Consider the following 12,927-nt stretch of genomic DNA (forward strand, 5'->3'; position numbering starts at 1 on the left):
CAACACTTACTTCACCTGGTGCCTGATTAACACTTACTTCACCTGGAATGGAACATTCTAAAAACAAGTTGAAGGTATCCCGATGGGTTCTCCCTTATCTCCAGTTGTACCCAATGTTTTCATGGAAAAAATTGAGACAGATGCCATCCAGGCATCCACTCTACGTCCGTCCTTTTGGAAGAGGTACGTAGATGACACGTTCGTCATCTGGCCACATGGCCGACCAGCTCTGAACCAATTCCTCAACCACATCAATTCCATACACCCAGCCATCAAATTCACCATGGAAGTGGAAAAGGATGGCTACCATTCTTGGATGTTTTAATTGAAAAGAGAACAGATGGCTCAATGGGACACTGTCTACAGGAAAGCCACCCATATGGATGCCTACATAAAATCTGACTCCCACCACCATCCATCTCAGAAGAATTCCCTCATCAATACTCTACACCATAGAGCTCGATGTATTTCGAACCATCATCACCTAGCCAGTGAACTGGAACACGTACACCAAGCTCTCAAGATGAATGGATATTCAGACTACGCAATCCGTAAAGCTATCACCCCAACCGTTGGGAAAGAACCATCTGAGGACCCAATGTAGACCATCACCTTGCCATACATAGCAGGGGTCACCAAATTTTTTTTCCCAAATCATAAACAAAGATCCAGGTTCGATTGAACACAATACGTAAAATTCGTGATCTGATCCCATCTGTGAAGGATGTGATCCCTGACATACAAACTAAGCTGTGTCTGCAGCAGTAGTTACATTGGGGAAACTAAGCGACATGTCTCAGACCGTGTTCGTGAACATAAGGCAGATCTGAAACACTGTAGGACAAATACCTCGGCCGTGGCTGATCATTGTTTTAATGCGGTTGGCTCACACGAAATTGATTTCTCTAAGACGAAGGTACTTTGCAAACCCACTGACTATCAACAAAGATTCGTTCATGAAGCCATCCATATATATAGATACAGACACAATTTCAACCGAGAAGATGGGTACAAACTTAGCAATCACTGGAAGGACGTTATCAACCAGTTTAAGTCATAACTGGCTGTGATATTCCCTTTCCTGCCACCTTCCGATGTATATTTTTTTATTTTTTCCCCGTGGCTTCGGCTCTCCGATATTATATTAGCAGGTTGAATTTCTCGCGCCAATGTGGCCACCTACGGACGCCGACCCCTGCGTTGCGGTGGCTCTGTGATCTTACATAAACATTATGCTAATCTCTCACATTAACATTACTAGCCCCGCCCACTTCGTTTATGACCCTAGGACTCCAACCTATAGAACAGTCTGGATTCAGCAGCTTTCCTCCTCTTTCCTCCTGATGACGATCGCTTGTGTTGTGATCGAAACGTCGTAGTTTTTTGTAATTTTCTTTTAACCATCTACTTGACTTTACCGAAAGACCCAAAGAACATGAATTCCTGCAGTCACGAAAGCTTTAAGTCAAGAATTACCCATATACTTCAGATTGTCCATAGACTAACATTACCCATAGACTAACACTGCCCCACAGACCAACACTTCCCATAGACCAACACTGCCCATAGACGAACACTCCCCATAGACTAACACTGCCTATAGACTAACACTCCCCCATAGACTAACACTGCCCCACAGACCAACACTGCCCCACAGACCAACACTGCCCATAGACCAACACTGCCCAAGACGAACACTCCCCATAGACTAACACTGCCTATAGACTATTCTTGAACATGGCAATACGTTTAGGAATTAAATGCCAGCGTGGAGGTATTGCTGCTGCTACCACGGCAAGAGAGAGAGAGAGGTTCAGCAGAGAGAGAGAGAGCGTCATGTCGCTGTTCCTCTTTCGTTAAAGGAACGCAGACTACCACAGTGGCGAACACCAGCAACGATTATCTGAACCGGTCCTGAGCCTCCCCTAGGTCGACTCAGCCTCAAATGGGTACCTGATGCGGTGTGTAAACATCACCACTGGGGAGACAAAGGTGGCTGAGCGTGGTGCCACCCAACCACCCCCTGGTGTACCGTACCGGCCTTCATAGGTGCTCGCTAACAGCACTTGGCCCCAACAGTCCGTTAAAGGCTACACGGAGGGCATCTCTGTGTCTTTGTCTCGAGAAGATGATTGCTGGGCCGTGCCACGGCGCACAAAACGGTGACTTGGACCCAAAATAAACGCGCACAGAGCTTTGCTAATGGGCCGGCGTACGTGAGGTGGTTTAAAGTGTCGGACCCAACGTCACGTGCAGACGCCCGTTCACTCGTCAGGGTCGGACATGCATCGTTGTAACGCGGTGAAGGGCACGAAGACAGGCAGCTCCGAGGAAAATACTGTGTAACATCGCGATGATGATAATTGATTGACTGTAAATGGCAGCGTGGGCCAAGACGGGGAGCCGATGTAAGATTCTCCGGTGGAAGAGTTCTCCAAGACAAATGTGCGTGCTCTAATTAGCACACCAACGGCCATGTTCATCATTCGTTTATTTGATTCGTAATCCTCAAGCACCCGGCGACAGAGCCAATCAAATCAAGTTGTCACGCCCTGGGCAAATGTGCCGATTGGATGTGGTGTATCAGCAAAAACAGCGGGTAGTTAGCAGGGTTAGGGTTAAACATCGGTGCTTGACCTCGGTGATGATTCCACTCACAGGAAGCTATTTACAAGTCATAACATCGGTCGTGAAAGCCCACGTGCCGTGTTTTCCCCGTGGTTGCGTGGATTTTTTTTTCCTCCGGGTCTTCCGGTTTTTCCCTCCACATTTAGAAACGTGCGTCTAGACTACGTAGATTATTTTGCTCCTATAAATGTCCCAATGATGGGCCACTTTGTTGAGCTGTCATTTGTGGTGGCCAGGTCGATTCTGAAGAAGAAGTTAATACCTCAGTGGGCTTTGCCTTGTAGCAAGGGGATGGTTTAGTTGTTGTATTTGTTTGTGTTTGGCTGATTTGTTGACCTTTCTTGTACTTTGCACCACCATCGTGTTTTTGTAACAGTTTATTGTTGTAACTTTCTTACCTCCCCCCCCCAATCTGTGAAAACGAGCTTTATAGCTCATCGGATTCCTCCTGCAGTATAAATACAGATTCTGATTCTGAACTGAGAGCGTCGTGGAGACGTCGAAGGCTACGTCAGTGCGGCTGTGCATCGCTGCCGCACTTCCCAATGCCAAGCACCACATTTGAAAGTTGAGCGAACATGGCCCAACCATTCCCAATGCCAAGCGCCGCATTGGGAAGTTGAGCTAACATGGTCCAACCATCCCCAATGCCAAGCGCCGCAGGAATACAGGCCGATGAACCGGTGAGCAAAGCGGCTCACACGGAGGACTCGCGATCATTTTGAAACCTGCGTGGCTCAGGGCAAATCAATGAGATCTCCCGGGCTCTTCACAAATCAACATCACAATTGGGTTTTCATTATTTTTTTTTTAGCTAACAACGTGATGATGATACTAATTAATTTCATTCTTAATGGATGGTTTAAAAGTTGTATTTGAGAATGATAATTCATGTACGGGTGCCTTGTTTGAAGAAAGTCGCCTGTCAACAAATAAAAGTTTGAATCTATAACCTCTTACCCACAATAAATCCATGCAATTCGACCAATATTTCATAAAAAAGTCCCCACTACTGTTGTGCAGTAGACTCGCGTGGAGACGAGGAATACTATAAGGGCTGTTGCCGTTTATTAAACCACTGTTACGCTCGACATCCTACACTCACACCAGTGTAGGTGCACTCTATCTCGGTCCTAGGCCCCGGACACTGAATACTATTTGGGTCCTACCCGAGGCTACCCTTTGGGCTCTCTCATTCGTCTGCCCGAAGCGGGGGTTCAGCCAACACGGCTCCACGACGAGGAGAGAGAGAGACCCTCTTCCAGCCGGTCCTTACCCTGGCTCCCCACGACGATCCCTCTTTCGTCACGGGGTCCCCCTTAAGAACCGCTTGGGCGGCTCCTCCCCCCCCTTACGCAACCCGTGACGTTGCGTCATCTTTGACTGTCAATCCGCTCGCACCTCCTTCTGTTTGCCCCCTCATCTGTTACTCACAATACTCCTCTACACTGCCAAACCATCCCTCCACTTCACTTAGAATTAAAGCCAGTGTCTCAATGGCGACCGTAGAGGGAGCAGAGGAGGCAGGGCAGTGGCACGGCACTTCGCACAAAACACTACGAACCCGACAACCTGAGTTGGCCACAGAGAATATCATTGGCGAGTGATGTCAGTGCGATGCCGAGGCTTGAAAATGTTCCAGGTTGTACATCGCAAATCTCTTGCTGTCGTGGTTTTGAATCTGCTGAACCGTGTTCAGAAGCAGCTTGCCTCATGGTGCTCACCTCTCCACATTTCGCCACAGGGCCGGATTAAGGTTCTTTTAGGCCCTAGGCACTTCTGTTTCGTTGGTACTGCTCCTGCCTATGTTACTACTCTCGCCGCTGTCACTCCGCTTGTTTCATGCCTACTTCGCCCAGCCACTGGACAGATGTTATTACCGATACATTCATTATTTAGTCTGTGCCCTCATTCGATAGGAGCATGCTGTGTGACCCAGATTTAATTGGAAATGAAAAAAAAACAAGGTAAGCCTAAAGATATTATAAGCGAAAATTTCTTCAACAATGTTTTACTCTGATTATCAATTCGGATGACGCAGCCTGAAAAGGATGCCGTTAATTTTCATCGATAACAAGTTCAATATTCTGGCAAGACGACCATGTGGTGAGCGCCATGTTGCTTTACCTTCGTTGAAGCTTAAATATTTGTCTGACTGTGATTTTAGGTGTAATATGCTTCACTTGCTATGTAAATATATTTTAAAGAAGATATCTCGGTAAAAAAAAATGTTTAATCATATAACAACAATAACAAGAAACCTGGTAAAAATGTTTTTTTCATAGGCCCTTTAGTTTTCGTAGACTCTAGGCACAGTACCTGCTTCGTCACAAGCCGTCTTCATTTGCAAAAGATCAGCGAAGCCACGAAGGGTTCCGGTGACATCGAAGCCTCACGCGCTGCGGTCGAGCTGCCTCATGGCTAATTTCAGACAAATTGGAAACGCAATTATCGGCCGCAGACTCCTGACTTTAGAGCAGACGTGGGCAAAGTACGGCCCCCCGGGCCGTATACAGCCCGTTGGGCTTTTTAATCTGGCCTGCCGAACTTGTCCAAATAATATTATTAAATTAAATTTTACCTTTCTCCTGTAATGCCCCCATTTCCCCATTAGATGGCGCACTTTGACCGGGAGTGTGGTGTATAGGGCTCGAAAGGGCACATGATCTCGCAATGCATTGTGGGCCGTCAGCGCCATTTTTAGGGTTTGTTTACATTGCTGAGTTAGATACGATGCTCCCTTCACTTTTTCGCTTTGCCCTGTGAGCCCTTCTGTAAAATGAGCGGATCAAGGAAAAAGAAAAGTGGACAATGAGTGCCGAGTGTTTAACATGGAGTGGACAACAAGATACTTTTTCACTGAAGTTCAATCGAAGGCTGTATGCCTGATATGCCGAGAAACTGTCACAGTTTTCAAGGAGTACAACATCATCCGTCACTTTGCTACGAAACATGCTAACTACGCTAGCAAGCAGTCAACGCAAGAACGGGCGGTTGCGGCTCAGAGGTTGGCGGATAATTTACAGACTCAGCAACATTTTTTTCACCGACAAACTGCAATTCAAGAGTCAACTACCAAGGCAAGTTTTTTGGTGGCATTCGAAATAGCAAAGGCTAGCAAGCATTTCTCCGAAGGCGAGTTTGTAAAAGAATGCATGGTACAGACAGCTGACATTTTGTGTCCGGAGATCAAAAGCAAAATTGAAAAAGTCAGTTTATCACGTAGGACTGTGACTCGCCGTGTGGAACTTATTGATGAAAATATAGCCAGCCAATTAAACAAAAAGTCTGATTCCTTTGAGTTATATTCACTAGCGCTGGATGAAAGTACGGACGTAAAAGACACTGCTCAGCTCCTCATTTTTATCTGAGGCATTGACGACAGTTTTGCGATAACAGAGGAGTTTTTGACCATGGAGTCCCTGAAAGGAACAACGCGGGGAGAGGACTTGTATAAACAGGTGTCTGCTGTCATCGAAAGAATGAAGCTACCTTGGAGTAAACTTGTCAATGTCACAACGGATGGATCGCCAAATTTAACTGGAAAAAATATTGGGCTGCTGAAAAGAATCCAGAATAAAGTGAAAGAGGAAAACCCTGACCAGGATCTTATTTTCCTTCACTGCATCATCCATCAGGAATCCCTGTGCAAGTCTGTATTGCAACTTAATCATGTCGTGAATCCAGCCGTGAAACTTGTTAACTTTATACGAGCAAGGGAACTTCAGCAACGTCAGTTTATTACGTTCCTGGAGGAAACTGATGCGGATCATCAGGACTTGCTGTACCACTCTCGTGTCCGCTGGTTAAGTTTGGGGAAAGTGTTACAACGAGTGTGGGAGCTGAAAGAGGACATCATCGCATTTTTGGAGTTGATGGGGAAATCTGACGAATTTCCTGAGCTAAGCAACAAGAACTGGCTTAGTGACTTTGCGTTTGCTGTGGACATTTCCACACATGAATGAGCTGAATGTGAAGCTGCAGGGGAAAGATCAGTTTGTTCACGACATGTACAAACATGTGAAAGCCTTCAAATCCAAGCTCACTTTGTTCTCCAGACAAATTGCGAACAAATCTTTCACTCATTTCCCCCACACTTGCCATGCAAGAAGAGGCACCGCGAAACGCAAAAAAAATACAGCAAATCACTTGAGGACCTGCACGGAGAATTCTGGCGTAGGTTCTCTGATTTCGAAAACATTGAACAGTCACTTCAGCTGGTGTCCTGTCCCCTGTCACAAGACTCTGAAACAGCACCACAGGAGCTGCAGTTGGAACTGATAGATCTTCAGTCTGACTCCGTCCTAAAGGAGAAGTTCAACTCTGTTAAACTGAATGACTTTTATGCTTCACTTAACAGAGCCACGTTTCCAAACCTCCGGAGGACTGCACAGAAGATGCTGACTTTGTTTGGCTCGACTTATGTGTGTGAGCAGACATTCAGCGTCATGAACGCCAACAAAGCCCGTCACAGATCAAAGTTAACGGATCAGCACCTCAGATCTATCCTGAGAAATGCCACAACCAAAATAACTCCAGACTTGGATGCACTGGCAAAATGGGAGATCAAAAACACTATTCCCACTGAAACTGAAAGTGATGATGTGTTGCTGCAGCGAGGTTGGGGAGCCAAATCTCCGACACACAGCCTGCGTGGCTGCTCTGACCTATTAATGTAGATAATAAAGAAGTTCAAGTGAGGTCATTGGTTTGGGCGCAGGCCTCAGATGTTTTCATGATGTTTGATCAGTCACGTTACGACATGTTTTAGCATTGTTCATGTTCGTGCAATTTGTTAAATTGCCTTGCAAATAAATGCTTTGCTACCTGTCAAAGGCCAAATCCTTTCATGTAATGATTTTTACATGCCATTTATATTAGTTCACACAAACACTCCATCCATCTGTTCCTGGCCCGGCCCCTCAGTCAAAAAATTTGCCCACCCCTGCTTTAGAGCGATGTTCTTCACTCATTTTCAGAGGGTGGCGGGGCGGGGTGGCACTGTCGCTGGGAAGACATCGTCGGCGTGAGCGTCGCCACTTACACTATTTGAATCCATTGGGGTTTGACAGCAGCACGATGATGATGGGGTGTGTTGTCTCGTTGTGTAATGTCGGGGGGTGGCGCACATTACAGGGCCGCACTAAAGGCCACCAAGGGCCACCAGTGACCCGCAGGGCCTTGCAATGAAGACCGCTTTCTATAGAGTGTGCAGGATGTGCAGATGCACTGGGGTCCATGGGCAGGAGGGGTTCAGATGCTAGGCAACGAAGAGGTGGGGGGGGCAAGGAGTTATTGGCCAGGGGGTTCACCAGAGCTCATGCCAACCACCACGCTACCCCACCGATTTAGTTCACGCCTCTCGATCGGACAACGCTGCTCCCTGCATTGCTCTTGTTTGTTTCCAGCCTGCGGACTTTCCTGTCCGGTGGGTTTCTCCATCATTCTTAAGAAAGTGTTCAAATGATCCATTAGCATCGCACAGAAGTTTACCATGGGAGGCCAGTGGCATGAATTGGTTTGCCAGCAGCCTTGTTGGGCCCAGCTGTTCCGAGTCCAAAACTGAATACAAAGATCTCCTTCCACCCACCACCCCCACCACCCCTCTACAGCCATGTAGACTGATAGGGCAAGTGCTGTTAGCAAGAACATATTAAGGCCGGCACAGCGCATGCAGGACCAGTTCAAAAATCCCTCACTGACGTGAGCCACGGCCGGAAATCGAACTCAGGTCACCGGGGTCACAGTATAGTGGGCCAACCACCAAAGCGACCGCTCCACCTACCACTACCACCACCACACATGCATACACCACGTGACACTGCACTGCGCCAGGGCACAAGCCACACGTGTGGTCACAACGCCACTGCCCTCGCGGCCGTTGTCTCCACGTGGGTCTTGCCACTCACCACGCTGCAGAAGGTTAATGTCCCCCTGTGTGTACTTATTGCTGTATATCTCATGCCTCTTCCCTGTCCCTCCCACGTCTCTGTGTCTCTCTGTCTTCCCGTGTCGTCCCTATTGTTCTCTTTGCCCCTCCTCGTGTGCCACTCACCGCGCTGCAGGAGGTCCGTGTTGCCCTGCTTGTGCAGCATCTGGATGGCCTCCACGTCATTGTTCTTGGCGGCCGTGAACAGCGGGGTCTCTCGGATCCTGCGAGACGGAGCCGTAGGGAGCCACAGGAAGGGCATGGGGGCGGCGGCAAAGGGGGAATGGGAGGAACTTTTAATGATGCTCATGGAAATGTTCCACCAGGACAGATCGATCAAGACAACCGGAGAGGCATAGATACGGCATGGGTCTGCATGGAAGCGTGAGGGTGCCGCGAACTTTATATTGGAACCTGAGACCCCGTTACGCTCACCCTGCTATCCGTGTGGCCTGTCCTTGCAACTCCACCAAGTGGGGGTCACCTCTTGTACTCGAGCCAAGTGGTGGGTCGACCTAAACTTGTAGTTCTGGATCAGGTGACCTGTAGGATTCTCGTCGAGTGCCGGACCAGGTGATGGGTAGGACTCGCCTCGGGTATTGAATCAGACGACTGATAGGACCAATTTCTAGTGCGGGACCCTGGGGCCCGAGTACAGAAAAAATAAAACTCTAAACATATTGTCTGGCAGGTGAATAATTGTAATGCGATCGTATATTTAATATGTATGCTTTTACGACCAATATTCATGATTCATGTTTAGTTTTTTTGTTGGGTTAGAGTGTGTAGGGGATTTTTTTAAAAAAATCTATAACCCTCCACCACCCGACAGAGCCAATGATTATATAATTACGATTATACATGTGTCTTAAGAGAAAGGGGATCCCAAGTCAAGGTAAACGACAGTCGATCATCGATTATCATCGATTATCCGGCGGCTTCGGGGGAGAGGCGAGTGCCGGATGTTCAAAAACGCCGGCTAATCACTAATCATTTATATTTAACATAGCGTATTTTAGCACATTCTTGTATGACATTGTCTTTGTATGTGTTGTTATATGTGTTTTTTTGTGTTTGAAATGTGTTATCTATATGAAATCGGCATAAACAAACATACAAATAGACTAAAAATGTAATAATAGGGGTTTCCCCTTTTTTCTGGCAACAAAACTGAAACCTTTTTACAAGGATTCATGTCTGCATTAACTACAATACCTGCAGTTAATGCAGACATGAATCCTTGTAAAAAAAGGTTTCAGTTTAGTTGCCAGAAAAAAGGAGAAAAACCCTATTATTACATTTTGGCACTGGCAAAGGAGGTCTAATGATGAAAAAGACTAAACATAAATACAGGGTAGTCCTCTATTTACGATGGAGATGCGTTACGACAACCCCATCGTAAAATTTCGATTTAAAGCTTTCGTGACTGCAATGATTCATCTTCTTTGGTTCTTTCGGTAAAGTCACGTAGAATGAGAATAAAATAATAAATAACACAATATTATTGTGTTATATTTTATTTTATCAAATAACACAATAACACAATATTATTGTGTTATTTTATTTTATCAATTTATTATTTTATTGGTTCTTTCGGTAAAGTCACGTAGAATGAGAATAAAATAATAAATTGATAAAATAAAATAACACAATAATATTGTGTTATAATAACACAGAATAAAAAATAAAATAACACAATATCATTGTGTTATTATAACACAATATTATTGTGTTACGTAGAATGAGAATAAAATAATAAATTGATAAAATAAAATAACACAATAATATTGTGTTATAATAACACATTGTGTTATAATATTGTGTTATAATAACACATTGTGTTATAATAACACAATGATATTGTGTTATTTTATTTTATCAATTTATTATTTTATTCTCATTCTACGTGACTTTACCGAAAGAACCAAAGAAGATGAACCCCATCGTAAGTCAAAGATATCGTAAGTCGAAGGTGGCCTAGCCTATTATTAATTATAATACTGCATTGCACAGTAAAATGTAAAGTAAAAAAACAAGGTCAATTCTTAGCCTACCTATATGAACTGCTATTTATTAGAAAGTTTTTTTCAGGAAACAATCCTATCTGCTATATATTAAAAAAAAAAAACTTTTAACATACGTACATCCCGGCAGCATCCCAACGTACAAGTATCGTACCTCGTACGCTGCTGCGTTTGCCTGCCGCGCGAAATGTAAAATATTTAACAATTTTGTCGTATCGCTATCGCCATCGTAAGATCGAAATAACGTAAGTCGGGGACTATATGTACCCTACCTTAAAAAAAGTTGCTGTATTTACAGCACCGTACTTATTACTCCAATTTCGAAGACTCGGCATTGACTAATGGAATCACGTGCAGAATGTTCAATGTTAACGTTGTATGTAGTATATAATGTCCCGTACATAATATGATACACTGAAATCAAGCATAGCAACTCTTTTTTTTGTCACGCACATAGTGCCGATTGCCAGACTGGGTTACAGTCTTTTGAGCAGTTTTGTCGGTTTTTCTGGATCGGCCTGGGACCGCCGGATAATGTTTGAAGCAGCCAGATAATCGCGCAGTGCCGGATAATCGACAATCAACTGTAGTTTTAGTTTTAAATGGGGGGGGGGGGGGGGGGTCGTATTGAGATTTAAACTCTTGCGAGCGTAAAGGTGATTGCTAGGGTGAAACGTCATCACTCGCACTGCACCAGCCAATCACCTAGCCGGAAGACAAAACGAGTGCCGCTCCAGGATGGCCAGTGTGATGTCATCACTCCGGGTGCGTTCATGTTGACGTGTGTGTGATGTTGATTCTATTCATGACGTTTGAATCGTCGATGTTGGGGTTAGTATGCGCATTGCGTTTAATTCCGTTATTAATTATGTTAGCAGTTTTCAGTGACAATGAACTGGAGATTGGTCACCAACCGCTCAGAAGATCTCTCGTCGCTTTATGAACGCCTGTTATCCCAGCGTCCCTATTTGCCCAGAATTTCGAGAAATCGCATCTTTCGCCAAACTTACAACGTGGCTGCGACGTCGTATCGCGTTCTGTACTCTGGCTCCCTGTGGCAGGGCTCACATCTAGCACCGGGATAGACTATGACAGGACCTGCATCTAGCACTGGACTAGATGATGGGTAGGACTCAGCCCTAATACTTGACCATGTGCCAATTAAGGGCTCGCTTCTGATACTCAGACCAGGTGACGATTAGCATTCCCTTCCAGTATCAAATCAAGTGACCGTTAGGACTCACTTCTATTAGTTGACTGGGTTGTAATATTACAGTTAGGACTCACTTCTATTAGTTGACTGGGTTGTAATATCACAGTTAGGACTCGCTTCTATTAGTTGACTGGGTTGTAATATCACAGGTAGGTCTCACTTCTATTAGTTGACTGGGTTGTAATATCACAGTTAGGACTCGCTTCTATTAGTTGACTGGGTTGTAATATCACAGGTAAGTCTCACTTCTATTAGTTGACTAGGTTGTAATATCACAGGTAGGTGTCACTTCTATTAGTTGACTGGGTTGTAATATCACAGGTAGGTGTCACTTCTATTAGTTGACTGGGTTGTAATATCACAGGTAGGTGTCACTTCTATTAGTTGACTGGGTTGTAATATCACAGGTAGGTGTCACTTCTATTAGTTGACTGGGTTGTAATATCACAGGTAGGTGTCACTTCTATTAGTTGACTGGGTTGTAATATCATAGGTAGGTGTCACTTCTATTAGTTGACTGGGTTGTAATATCACAGGTAGGTCTTACTTCTATTAGTTGACTGGGTTGTAATATCACAGGTAGGACTCACTTCTATTAGTTGACTGGGTTGTAATATCACAGGTAGATGTCACTTCTATTAGTTGACTGGGTTGTAATATCACAGGTAGGTCTCACTTCTATTAGTTGACTGGGTTGTAATATCACAGGTAGGACTCACTTCTATTAGTTGACTGGGTTGTAATATCACAGGTAGGTGTCACTTCTCTTAGTTGACTGGGTTGTAATATCACAGGTAGGTGTCACTTCTATTAGTTGACTGGGTTGTAATATCACAGGTGGGTCTCACTTATATTAGTTGACTGGGTTGTAATATCACAGGTAGGTCTCACTTCTATTAGTTGACTGGGTTGTCATATCACAGGTAGGTCTCACTTCTATTAGTTGACTGGGTTGTAATATCACAGGTAGGTCTCACTTCTATTAGTTGACTGGGTTGTAATATCACAGGTAGGTGTCACTTCTATTAGTTGACTGGGTTGTAATATCACAGGTAGGTCTCACTTATATTAGTTGATGGGGCCGTAACATCGCAGGTAGGTCTCACTTCTATTAGTTGACTGGGTTGTAATAT

At 44.9% G+C, this 12,927-nt stretch overlaps 1 protein-coding gene across 1 annotated transcript in view; it reads right to left on the bottom strand.

Moving 5' to 3' along the window:
• LOC116950543 (transient receptor potential cation channel subfamily V member 5-like) overlaps window positions 1-12,927 on the bottom strand; it is a 40,404-nt gene that overhangs the window by 26,000 nt on the left and 1,477 nt on the right. Inside the window, exon 2 of the mRNA XM_032968409.2 lies at window positions 8,684-8,781. Coding sequence (XP_032824300.1) covers window positions 8,684-8,781 — 98 coding nt within the window. The remainder of the gene's footprint in view (window positions 1-8,683; window positions 8,782-12,927) is intronic.

This window comes from Petromyzon marinus, chromosome 39 (genome assembly GCF_048934315.1).
Source record: "Petromyzon marinus isolate PM22_M1 ecotype Great Lakes invasive population chromosome 39, UKy_Petmar_22M1.pri1.0, whole genome shotgun sequence".
Lineage (NCBI taxonomy): Eukaryota > Metazoa > Chordata > Hyperoartia > Petromyzontiformes > Petromyzontidae > Petromyzon > Petromyzon marinus.